Here is a 13,572-nt window from a genome sequence, read left to right as displayed (position 1 = left end):
ACACACACCGCACACACCAGTAAGTTTAAACATCAGGCCACTTACGTTATTTGCACTACAAAGAGTGTATATCTTTGTTATTTATTTTTGCTGTAGTGCTTAACAACCATTATTTAATTATTTTTGCCCAGTTGTGGCCTGTTGAGGGGCAATAAATATCAAAAGTTCCAACACATCTATTGTGTTACTTGTATTGATCCACCATTTAAACACAATATCTACGTGCGAGGCATTTGATTGAAGACTAGTCTCACTTTGTCCCACAGCAACATTAAAATAGTTTAGATGTGTGTACATGGTTTCTGTTAATAATGTATTGTATTAAGTGTCCATTTCATTATAACATTCCGATTTATCATAAACCATTGTACATGCACATGTATTTTAAGTTCCATTAAAAGGGGTTGAGCGGTTACATTTGAGCATTTAAAATTTTACTTGAAAGTAACACATTAGTTACTTTATGAAGTAACAAGTAACTTTTATGATTTGTAAATGAGTATCTAATTTAGTTACATTTTGGAAGAAGTAACTAGTAACTGCAACTAATTACATTTTAAAAGTAACTTGCCCAACACTGGTAGCTACCTTACTGCAAGCCGATAAAGGGGATCCAAATAAAGAATAAATCTATCATTTGATATATTTACTTATTTATGACAAAAACAGAATGATCTCAGCTGCTCTCTCCTTTAACAGTTGTGGCTAACTAACTACAAAGCACACATGAGGCTCTTATCATGTCAACCTCATTGCCTTTGGGAATGTTCGTCAGTGCATTTCAAATACGGAATACATTCAAATTTAATTATGCTTTATGCACACACTTAGAACAAAAAGGACACGAAAATTAAGCAATGCTGTCACTAAACAATAAAAACTGTGTTTTTGACTCTGTAACCACAGTTAGAGAACAGTTGGAAAAGGTTATGCATTAGATCCTTCTTTGTGTGTTCTCAAAGAAACATGAACCTATAGACTATATTTAACAAAAAAGTCCCTTCTCTTTTGTGTTTGACAACCCTCGAGGCAAACCATGTTGTGACTAACAATGTAATCATTTTTATGCAATCACAAACAGTCTACGAGTCTGCACATTTCCTCATTCTTGAGTTTAATGGTTGTTTCAGTTTTGTCTCTAAAAATAAATCTGTTTGACCTCGTTGTAACTGCAGCCTTGCCTGCCACAACCACCTTAATGCCGTAGAACAATGGAGAGGAATTCCCTCTAATTAAGTTGACCAATCCGAAACACATCTTTATAAATCAGAGGAAGACAGACGTTGTGGACTGTTGCTCTCAAAAAACTAATCCATTATATGGAAATATAAGAGCTTTCAAACATGATGGTTATGTTTCTTTCTTCCAAAAGAAATACAACTGCTTCTTACCGTATATGCTTGAAAATATTCAGAAACAGTACACACATATGTTTTTTGTGACTTTGATCTTGTCAGACTTTAGGTCATATACTTCATCCCTAATATCTGTTATCAGTAGACATTCACATGACACACGTCACACTAAATATTTCAGAGTGAAATAAGTGAAGTCACTTTACAGTCCCAGAAACATTACTACCTCTTCCATAGGTTTATAATAATGGCAGCCTTTTGGTTGGATGTTACATTTTTAAAATACATGTACAACAAAATACCAGGAACAGAGAAGGAACATCAATTAAGGAAATAATTACAGTTTTACATCCAAATAGCAAGTACATCTAACTTAGTATATTTTAATTTCAGTTTATTATATGTGGCAGGACTGTCTAAACTAAAAGCCCACTGTATTATTTTAGAATGATGACAGCACATTGCATCTGAGATACATCCATCCATCAAGACTAAAACCTCACGTAACAAAAACAGTTTCTTCCCCTCTCCAGTCAGCCTTATTCACAAGGCTACGGACCCCCACTAACATTGACTCTTAACCCCCACCCCACCCCATCCCTAGGCCCTACACTTTGCACTAACCTACATCCGGAATTATACACCTGTCCATTGCCCATATTTGTACATTTTTGCACATTCTCCATTCACTCTCTTTTTACATTAAACAGCTATTTTGTATAAATTTGTTTCTGTATTCATTGTTGATTTGATATGAATGTTCAATATGTTTGCTTGCTGGTTGATGTACACACCAACCACCAAGGCAAATTCCTTGTAAGTACTTAATTGGCAATAAACTTGGTACTTTGGACACGTCCACAGTTTTAGATAAACGAGAAGGCTTGAATGACATGTGTGTGTGTGCGTGTGTGTGTGTGTGTAAAACACCTAGGTGTGTTACTTAAAAAACACCTAGGTGTGTTACTTAATCAATCCGAAAGAGGTGATTATGAATATGTGATGTTGGTAAAAGGAAATAATTCCCGTTCATTTGTCCATTTCTCTTCCTCCTTCTGTCTCCTCCCTCATTTACAGTAAACCATAATTAAGAAGTATGACATGTTCCCGTCAAATGATCATATTCTTGATTGGTTTCATTACATTGTCTGGGTACAGCGTTTCTAACAAAATATGCACGGATTAAAAAACACATGCAAAGATTAAAAACAACAACAACAACAAACAACAATACAACTTTGGGTGTGCCTCATGTAGAGGATATGAAATTGACTGAATACTTTCTTGTAATTTAAGTAAAGGCAAGGCTGGCGGAAGGAGACATTTGGGGGAAATTCTTGACATTCTTCTTGGATTGAAAATGGAATACCACCTCACAGGTGCAACAAACTAGGGAATGACCATTGACTCACATGCAATATGGTTTCTAAAAAGACAAGAAAGTTAATTTCTTTATGCATGAGAGGATATTCAGCTAGCAAATATCACACTTCTTTAAGTATTTTATTAACGTTTTAAATAAATGGCTCTTGGGTTACCAGTTGAAGTCCAGGCTGTTTCTACGAATACATCTTAAAGCAGAAATGACTAAATGGTGTGTAAATGATATGGAAACCAGATAATTACAGCTGTAGGAGGTGAGTAAGGGAACTTAGTATTTGTGGTATGAATTGCTGACTATGTGACAAAGCAACAACCCAGCTGAAACGGCTCACAGGCGATTTGATTAAAGAAAGGGTTTGTGTTGACTTTGAATATGTCAACAACAGAGAGGGTTATTTATTTAGTGAATGATCCTTGAAATACCACATTTGTATACTTCATCAGAATTGTTGTACATTTCCATAGCCCTGCATGTGGTGTGCTGATAAAGACATACTTTATTGATCCAACAATGGGGAAATTACTTTTTCACCTTGTTGTTAGTTACTTACACCCAGAGGTGCTTCAAGGCCAAAAAGATCCAGCCTTAAACAAGTTTTAATTGGTTTGTTTATTGACAATTTGGGAGTATGCACCAAAAAAGCCCAACTGACACAATAAGGGCCTTTATGTGGGTCTTGTTTCATTGCCTGATCTTAAGATGGAGAACTATTGTTAGAATATACTTTTTCAGTACAGTATGTGCTAATAGCAGAGGTGGAGGAAGGAGTCACATTATTTACTTAATCGTTCACTTAGCACTTTAAAAATACACTACAGGTAAAGGTATGCATTCACAATTGTACCTAAGAAGGAAGAAGGAAATGTGTTCCCAACATGTAGGCTATTAATACAATCAGAATAGTGCATATGATGAAGCATGTCCTCCGTCAATGTTATTGTTATTAGATTGTTATTATTAATGCATTAACGCATAAACAGCATTTTAGTGTTGAACTGCTTTATAAGCATATCATGGTCTAAACAACTACTAAATGGCTGTCAGATACAAGTATTGGAGTAAAAGGTACAATATTTCCCTATGAAATGTAGTAGTGTAGAAGTATAAAGTGGAATAAAATGGAAATACTCAAGCAAAGTACAAGTGCTTCAAATGTGTACTCAACAGTATTTCAGAAAAGCTCACTTTTTCTCATCACTGGCTAATAGTAAAAAGATATCACGTATTTTCTAATTGCATGAAATAAACACTGTTTAAATTGAAGACGGATTTTAACTAATGCATTAAATTGCAGTTTTCCACTGCCTTGATACACTACTTACACATATATATGCTTATATATACACAGTATATAACTTTATATATTATTATTTTTATCTTTTTATGGTTAAATCCTTTATACCGTAGTTAAGATTTCTAACAGTGGTACACTGCTGACACCTAGTGGTAATGGTGTGTACATTTTATTTCTATGGGTGCGTCAGTTTAATATTAAAAGCTTTACTCAAATATCTAGATAGATTCATATAATTTCTTGATTGCTCAACTGGAAAGCGTTTAATGTAATCATACTTGACCAATAGTATCATTGTGACATCGCAGTTTTTACTCATAAACGTTATTAAAGGTACAACTTTCCCTTTAAGAAACTCGCCCAGGCGCTGAGCGCCCAATCGCGGCGCGTAAACTGAACTTTATTGTTGTCAGCAACTACCAGCTAGCTAGCTAGCTAATATAGTTGTAAGCTAACGTCTGCCAAATGGTGAGCTAACAGTAGACTATCGTTTGTCTCATTAGTAAAGAAGTAGCTAGTGGACAGTTACGTTTTAGATATAACGGTCAGGACAGTCGCTCTCACGGGCTGTTCGTCTCCAATATCAGGAAAGATGACTTCTGCACCGGTGAGTGTAATTTACGTTATGTTAGCTGCGTGGCACACTGAAGTTGGTTTCCTGTTTGTAGCTTCACAGGCGCTGTTTACAAGTAAACGTAGCAGTTACATAGGATTTTGGAACTTTTCTCTCACAACACGTCGCAAGAAATATCTACGTTTCACGTCTGTACAGGTCAAGTATACAACACAACTCTAGCAACAAAAACATCAAACTGTGACATTAAAACAAGTCTAAACTTTTTTTTTTTTTTTTAAACACTGTGGTGGTGTAACATATTGTTAAAAGTGAATTACTATTTCGTCTGTCTCTATGCTTTCACTGCAATCTATACCTTTACACTTTGCACACATAGTATGTAGTCCTTAAAATCCACACAGACTAGGCTGTACTGAGAGTTTTGTATACTGCTTAGGTGTTAAGATTGTTTATTTGATACACAATTTTGCTCTTAGGTTATAGTAATTTTTTTGTAGTATACAAACACCCAAAACATCAATGTATATCAGTCAAATTTGGGATGTAAGAGTGAAAACCATGAAAACATGGCATGGTTCTGTGTAGTAGAGTAGTGAAGTTGTAGTTGTTAAAAAACGTGGGTTATAGTATATATATTGAGTATGTCATTTAAAATACATTTCAAGAACTGTCCAGGCAATAATGTAGGATGAAGATAAATAACGTTAGTTGTGAATAATCTACCCACTAATCCGAGAATGACTAATCCCAGCTCACATTGGGCGAGAGTGGTCTGATAATGACATATCAACAAGAAACCAACTTCGTTAAGACAATATTTTCTTTATTTACACATCTAGCGCTCGCAAGTATATAAAAGCACAAACACAATGTAGAAAAGAGTACAAAACTTCACTAAAAACTTGTAAAGTTAAGACCTCCGCCTGCACAACATAAAATCCATCACAAGTTCCTCAAGTCTTTATATTTCAGCGCGTTAACTTTCGACGCCATACTTGTCAAAGTGTCTCATGATGATGCCGAGCTCCAGCTCCACAGTTCCCATGGCTTCGGTGTGCAGTCTGTATCTGTCCGCTCCGTTGTATATAAGGTCCGGGCTACGGAGTTGGGGTCCACCGCCGACAAACATTTGTGCTAATTGCTCTTGCCATGAACCGAGCGGCCTCCAAGTCACACAGCTTATCCGGTGATGTCCGGGGCTGGAAGGGACATGGCAGTATCCGTAACCGTACAACTGACAACGCCCAAAAGAGTCCTGGTGCCACACTTGGAAGTGAAGCTTTGGCCAGCCTTGAATTCCCTTAGTCGCGTAGTGGAGATCTATTGGGTGACTCCAGTACGCCATGTCTCCTGTTTGGGGGATATCCACTTGGGTCTGACCCTCCTTCAACCCAGACAGAAGACGCCATGCTCCCCCTGTATGAACTCCCCATTTGCAAAAAAGACTATTCTGCGGGAAACCACCGGCCCCAATGATCTGGCCTATAATATGCAGCTCTGCCATGACACAAATGTCTACTCACACAAAAACATGCACCACCGAGAAGCCCGCTAAAGTCTTCTTCCGAGTTTAACGGCTAGCATAGACTAGCCTCTAGCTATGTGTGACTAGCTAGCTTGTACCACAGCTCCCGTCTCCTTGGTGATGCCTGCTGTTACCACCGGTTACCGCCACCATACGTCGTTGTATTTTACCCTGAGTGTAGTTTCTCAGGCAGCACTTCCTGTTATAATGCCAACAGATCCTGCATTTTTGAATAACATTTAGAGCCATAAAGCACAACTCTTGTCAAATTAGTGTTATTTTTTCCAACACAATACCAGAAAATAGCTATTTTGACTGGTGGAAATTTCTTTGCGGTGGCACAACTTTAAAACCCGCTGACTGGCAGGCAAAGCGGAGGGCGTATTTAAGTGGGGTCGTCCCTGCGACGTGTTTCCATGTTTGGCATCGTTTATAAAATAACATCTGTGCATTCGAGACAAATACGTAATTAACTACTGATGAAGACTGAATTTTACTTCATTGCAAGCTTAAAACGAGTTTTAATTTGTTGCATTGTCTGGAATTACACAGGGTTTGGAAGTCTAGAAACAAGTAACACTGTAAAGCATTGCCACCCCGTAGCCCATCCAAATCCAAATCCAGCCAGATTATTTTGTAACAGAAAATGCTATGTATGATCACAAATTGTGTATGTTTTGATCTGGGATTGACTATGACTGGCATATTAACAATGCACTACAGACCATCACAGGAAATCCTTTTTTACTGTGTCAATCAAACTCCGATAGATAGATAGATAGATAGATATATTTATTGATGGATTTTCATTGATCCCAAAAATGGGAAATTACAGTGTTACAACAGCAAATTATCAGACACACAGCACACATACAGAATATTCTTGAACAAATATGGTTACAATATACATTAAATAATAAATAGGATAGAACACAAGAACAAATTTTAAATACACAAGTTGGAAATAAAAATGTACAACTACATAACTAGTATTGACAAAGATGTAACTTAACCTATTGTGCAAGTTGCACTCAGTGCAGTGTTGTGATGTTACTGAGTCTTATCTAAGACTCGGTGATAAAGTGTTAAAGTTTTATTGCCTTTGGTAGGAATGATTTCTTGTAGCGGTCCGTGCGACATCGAAGCTGTTGGAGCCTCTTAGAGAAGCTGCTCCTCTGTTGGACCAGTGTGGGGTGCAGAGGGTGCCCGGGGTTAATTAATGATAGATAACAGTTTGTTCAGTGACCTCCTCTCCACCACAACTTCAAAAGTGTCCAGTTTGCAGCCAATCACGAAGCCAGCCTTCCCAATCAGTTTGTTCAGTCGGTTTGTGTTGCTGGCTCCGATGCTGCTGCCCCAGCAGATGGCGGAGGAGAACAGAGCGCTGGCCACAACAGACTGGTAGAACATCTCCAACATCCTGCTGCACACGGTGAAAGATCTTCCTCATGAAATAGTTTCTGCTCATCCCCTTCTTGTAAACAGCAGGGCTGTTGATCTTCCAGTTCAGCCTGTTGTCGATTTTGACACGCAGGTATCTGTACTCCTCAACCATGTCCACATCTTCTCCCAAGATGCAAAGGGGCTACGGAGCCGTTCCCTTCCTCCTAAAGTCAATCACCATCTCTCTGGTCTTATCAACGTTCAGCAGCAGGTGATTCTTACCAGACCACTCCACAAGGTCGTCCACCAGCGCTCTGTACTCTCCCTCCTGTCCATCCCTTATACACCCAACAACTGCAGAGACATCAGAAAACTTCTGTAGGTGACATGACTGTGAGTTGAATTGGAAGTCTGTGGTGTGTAAGGTGAACATAAAAGGAGACAGCATAGTCCCCTGTGGAGCTCCGTATCACTCACCACCACATCAGACAGAACACGGTCCAGACTGACAAACTGTGATCTTCCTATCAGGTAGTCAGAGACCCAGGAGACTGTGGACGCACCGACACCCATCATTGGTAGCTTCTCACCTAGTATATACCTCACCTATATATATCTAGGTACCTCACACAGAGAGATGGACAGCAGAGGTCTGTCCTGTTCAACTCTGTATTTTTATGATCCTTGTGAATTCGCACTTTACAGATCTTTATTGTTTGCATTTTGCTTTTATTTGCACTCTATATATTTTAACTCTTTCCCACTTTGTACTGGAACTGCTGTACAACAATTTCCCTCTGGATGTCAGTGTTAAAATAAGTAATACCGAAGGATGATTTAAAAGATGAAACAAAATGTAACTTTGACTGTTGCATATTTAGTCATGACTAATGTTATTGAGAAATACTTTGAAACAAGTGCTCACAATGCTTCCCTCTGTCTCTCTGTTTTGTTATGTAGTCTGATCCAACTCTAGAGAGACATTTCAAGGGTCACAGGGACACTGTTACGACTGTGGACTTCAGCTGCAACATGAAACAGATTGGTAACTGCTACCTTATTATACCCTGTGTATTTGGCCTGTGGCCAGATAATTTGCTGCACATTTGATGTTGTTTCTTTATTTTATTTTACTGTGTGGCATGTTTTCTATGTTCATGCACAATGTGTTCGGTTCCTACACCTGTGCTCCCTCCTCTCCCAGCCACAGGCTCGATGGACTCCTGTGTGATGATCTGGAACATGAAACCTCAGATGCGAGCGTATCGTTTTGATGGACACAAAGATGCTGTCCTTTCTGTTCAGTTTTCTCCCTCTGGCCACCTGGTGGCCTCGGCTTCCAGAGACAAGACAGTACGGCTTTGGGTGCCCAGCATGTGAGTTTTGAAATATTGCAGCTTTTGTTTTTAGGTACATGTCACATTATTATTGTATTGCAATAGAAACGCACAATGATTCTGACTCATAAAAGCAACACAGCCAGACATTTGAACTGAATGTTCAATTGAAACAATGATTCAATGTTCAGATGGTTAGTGTTGTCTTGTGCCTGTATACAGGAAGGCTGAGTCAACATCTTTCAGGGCTCACACGGCTACTGTGCGCAGCGTTAACTTTTCTGGTGACGGACAGAATCTGATCACAGCCTCTGACGACAAGACCATCAAAGTGTGGACCGTTCACAGGCAAAAGTTTCTCTTCTCTCTCAACCAGCACATCAACTGGGTCCGCTGTGCCAAGTACGGTCTACACACACAAAACATTTCTCAATGGTTTTACAACTTTAATGAATACATACATTTTAATAGTGAAACACTGAAGCAGAAGACATAGGTAATGGACAGTTTTTGATCTAGAATTTTCAATGCATTTTTTGCAGGTTTTCTCCAGATGACCGTTTGATTGTGTCGTCCAGTGATGATAAGACTATAAAGCTGTGGGACAAGAATAGCAGAGAGTGTATTCATTCTTTCTATGAACATGCTGGGTGAGCACTTGAGACCAGGAAAAAAAAGATGTAGAAAGATGTGAAGAAAAAAAAGTAATCCATATCTTTATGTCAGTGTTTTTTCTGGCAATTTTTGTAAATGTTGAGGCTTAATGGCATTATTTACCATGTGTAGTTCATAATTTAGTTTTAAAAATGGACACACATATTTACACTGATTCTGTAACAACTCTCTAAAAGCATTAGCTTCAGGTGTAGAGTGTTTTTTGAAGAAATACCAAATCTTTATTAAATGTCGGGTTTTCTTTCTCCCAAGTTATGCAAACCATGTGGACTTCCATCCCAGTGGAACATGCATCGCTGCAGCGAGTACTGACAACTCTGTCAAGGTGTGGGACATCAGATCCCATAAGATGCTACAGCACTACCAAGGTAAAGATGCCTCAAAAATTGTATGGGGTATTTAGTTTGTAACAGGGATGCACCAAATCCAGATTTTTGGGGTTCGACCGCGTACCGAATCCACTGGTTAAGATTCTGCCGAATCCGAAACCGAATACCAAATCCTACTCCCATCCTCCAGGTCATTTAAACAGTAAGCACATTCATGAAGTAAAAAACGTCCACAGTATTTTTAATTTTTTTTGCCGTACCTGAAGTTGCTGCATTTTGGCTGCTGTCTGTAGATTCATTCAAGCACAACTCATATTCTTTTGGATGTTTCATACGCAGAAAAGGTTTTGAACCGTGACAATGTTGTGTTAGGGTCCCTTCCACCATGAGACAAATTGGCATTGCAAATTGAACAAGTAGCTCGACTTGAATCGCCTTCTTTTGACTGAAAGTACTGCCAAACAACAGTTTTTCTGCTCACGAGTTCCCTTTTCACTTTCTCACTGCCTCCTGAATTGAACAGTCCACCTTCGTAAACACCTTCCCTTAATCCACGTCAACCAGCGTAGCGGCGTTTTTTAAAATATATATGTCAAAAAGCCCAATATTCGGCTGAATCCAAAGCCAAATCCTGGATTCGGTGCATCCCTGATTTGAATTATCATCGTTTGAAGATCATGGTCAATTGCTGCAGCGAAACAACAATTTGCATTTAATCACTGTTTTAATGCAAAGTTACTATTTGCAAAAATAAGTACTCCCACCCAGACTCTGCAACACACAACTGAAGTAAAGCCTCACCTTTAGAGAGTGAAAAATACAACAAATTAGTGAAATAACACCAAGATAAAATTAAGCTATTAAGCTAACGGTTAAAGTGGTAATCAAGATCCCTTGCATATTCAATAAGCCAAGCCATGTTTTTTTGTCAGTATGCCTCTCAGTCTGATGGTCCAATCAGCTCTCTTAAATGGATTTGAGTTGTGAAATCTAATAATGGATAATCACATCATCTGTCTGAGGAGATGGGGCGTGAAGATAAAAGCCTCTCCTCTCCTTTCCTCTCCTCAACTCTCCTCTCACGTTACATACTGTAGTTAATCACCAATTGTGCCAGCCTTATTTGTCAAATTGTAGTTAAATTGTGGTGTGGGTGGTTAATTCAACTGTTTTTGTGTTTGTTGGGGTGTTTACTTTGCTCAGTAAACCTTGCGTGATCCTAAGCCATACCCAAGGAATACATTCCCCCTGCTCCCAGTATAACTTGATGCATCTTTTTGCAGTTAGAAGGTATCAGTATATTTTATTTATGTCATAGCATCTTGCAGCCAGCAGAGGGACCATGTTGCTTGTCGAATGTCTGGCTGCCCTCTCATTTGTCTCAGTCAAGTTAAGAGTTAAGTTAAGAACTCATCAGTTCACTTAATGGTAGGTTGATTTTATGCCCGAGGAGTTTTTGATTAGTTGCTATAGACTGCTGTACTTGACGTAATGATATGTGCTAATGTATTCTTTAGTGGTGGGAATCTCTGCTCACCTCACGATTCAATTCCGATTTAGAGGCCATCGATTCAATTCTAAATTGATTATCAATGCATCTCGATACAACAGTTTTTTAATGTACAATTCTATGTGTGATTTTAAAAAAAATATAGATATAATCTTGAGTTTGTTAGATTTTGACGTATGAAGTATTTGTCAAACACAACTTTTAATGAATTTTTTTTGTCTACTGCGATTTTTATTTTGTAGTCATTCCATGCTTAAGCCTTAAAGATGCTTGTGAAAGTCACCTCTCACAGTAAATTTCCATGTCAGATCCTCAGTCATGTATAAAGGTTCTTAGAACTTGAAACCTGAGGTGGTCAGATGTAATGTGATAAAGTAGATGAACAGCCTTTGTGTTTTGCCAAAAGACATGCATTTTATCAGAATCAGAATCAGCTATATTCGCCAGGTATGACAGACATACGAGGAATTTGACTTAGGTTGGAGCAAGCCTCCAGGCTATGCATGTCTTATTAGATTGTGTGTGTGTGTGTGTATATATATATTTTGATTCCTTTTGGCAATTTTTTTTACATGTCTGGAGACAGTAACTTAAATAAAAATCAACACATTTAAAAGGTTAAAATTAAGCATGAATTGTTCTAGAGAAAATTGTGATGCATCTAAGAATACATATTCTTTCCCACCCCTAGTAAACCTGATGTTAAGCAACTCTCAAGTTACACAGCAACTGAGACCTTGTGATTTACAGCAGCACTGTACTTTGCATTTTGATCCAGGCAACCATTTTAGTAAGCTGCATATGGCCTACTGAAGTGTCCTTGAGCAAGACACTGAACCCCTTAGGTCCTGGCATATAACTAACCTGGTACTTAGACATCCTGTTTTAGAAGGAAAAAGAAAAATAACATTCTCAATAATGTATAGATTTTTTTTTAGGATTAACTTTGACAAAACAAAGTATTTTGTCTACGTCCAAAAAATCTTGCACTCTTTAAATTGTGTGATAGTCGTTGTTATTGTCATCATGATTTTAATCTTAATGTTTAATAAGTCCATGTTTTTTAAAGCTACAAAATGCAGCAAAGTCACAACAATAAGATTTGTTACGTTTTGTCTTTAATTGCACAAGGATACAGTGGTGCTCAAACGTTTGGGCACCCCAGGTAATAATGTGCATAAATCTCCAAAAGGCATCAAATGACAGATTAGACATTTGTATAATATGTCACAAAAAGGTAGATTTTAGTTACATCATTTACACTTTCAAAATAACAGAATACAAAAAAATGGCGTCTGCAAAGGTCTGGGCACCCTGCAGAGTTAATACCTTGTACTGCCCCCTTTGGCAAGTATCACAGCTTGAAAACGCTTCTTGTAGCCATCCAAGAGTTTTTTAATTCTTATTTGAGGTATCTTTGCCCATTCTTCCTTACAAAAGTCTTCCAGTTCTTTGAGATTTTTGGGCTGTCTGTCACACACTGCTCTTTTAAGGTCTATCCATATATTTACAATTATGTTGAGGTCAGGAGATTGTGAAGGCCATGGCACAACCTTCAGTTTATGCCTCTTGATGTGATCCAATAGGAATTTTGAGGTGTGTTTAGGATCATTATCCATTTGTAGATGCCATCCTCTCTTTAACTTCAGCTTTTTCACAGATGGCATTAAGTTAGTGTCTAAAATTTGCTAAAATTTTATTGAATCCATTTTTCCTTCTACTTTTGAAATGTAGAAGAAGCCACTGGCTGCAATTCGATCCCCAAAGCATGATTGATTCACCCCCATCCTTCACAGTTGGACGGAGGTTCTTTTCATTACATTCTGTGCCCTTTCTTCTCCAAACGTACCTTTGTTCATTCCGGCCAAAAAGTTCTATTTTAACCTCATCTGTCCACAGAATTTGTTTCCACAATGCCTCAGGCTTGTCTATATGTTCATTTGCAAACTTCAAACGCTGATTTTGTGGTGAGGACGTAGAAGAGGTTTCTTCTGATGACTCTTCCAGTAAGAACATATTTTTACATATCTCTTATAGTGGAATGGTGTACCACAACTCCAGTGTCTGCCAGGTCTTTCTGGATGGATCTTAGCATGTCAAACGTGGGTTTTGACTTGCTTTTCTCACAATCCTGCGAGCTGTTCTGTTTTATATTTTTCTTAGTCTCCCAGATCTTGCTTTAACTTCCACTGTTCCTGATGAC

At 38.3% G+C, this 13,572-nt stretch overlaps 2 protein-coding genes across 2 annotated transcripts in view; one reads left to right on the top strand and one right to left on the bottom strand.

Annotated features, from left to right (window-relative positions):
- Positions 1-4,381: 4,381 nt before the first annotated feature.
- Positions 4,382-13,572, top strand: part of poc1a (POC1 centriolar protein A) — a gene marked incomplete in the record, with an annotated part of 41,498 nt that continues 32,307 nt past the window's right edge. Inside the window, 6 exon segments of the mRNA XM_032512808.1 lie at positions 4,382-4,640; positions 8,479-8,563; positions 8,723-8,894; positions 9,078-9,257; positions 9,398-9,505; positions 9,783-9,898. Coding sequence (XP_032368699.1) covers positions 4,626-4,640; positions 8,479-8,563; positions 8,723-8,894; positions 9,078-9,257; positions 9,398-9,505; positions 9,783-9,898 — 676 coding nt within the window.
- b9d2 (B9 domain containing 2) lies at positions 5,410-6,296 on the bottom strand. The gene has a single exon (XM_032512818.1). The coding sequence runs from the start codon at positions 6,112-6,114 to the stop codon at positions 5,587-5,589; it is 528 nt and encodes a 175-aa protein (XP_032368709.1). The 5' UTR covers positions 6,115-6,296; the 3' UTR covers positions 5,410-5,586.

Source organism: Etheostoma spectabile, chromosome 4, assembly GCF_008692095.1.
Source record: "Etheostoma spectabile isolate EspeVRDwgs_2016 chromosome 4, UIUC_Espe_1.0, whole genome shotgun sequence".
In the NCBI taxonomy this organism is placed as follows: domain Eukaryota; kingdom Metazoa; phylum Chordata; class Actinopteri; order Perciformes; family Percidae; genus Etheostoma; species Etheostoma spectabile.
Note: the sequence above shows the minus strand (reverse complement) of the source record. Positions and strands in the feature narration are given on the sequence as shown.

Excerpts from the sequence above, each read along its gene's own strand:
- b9d2 (XM_032512818.1), bottom strand. The coding sequence starts at position 6,114 with ATGGCAGAGCTGCATATTATAGGCCAGATCATTGGGGCCGGTGGTTTC.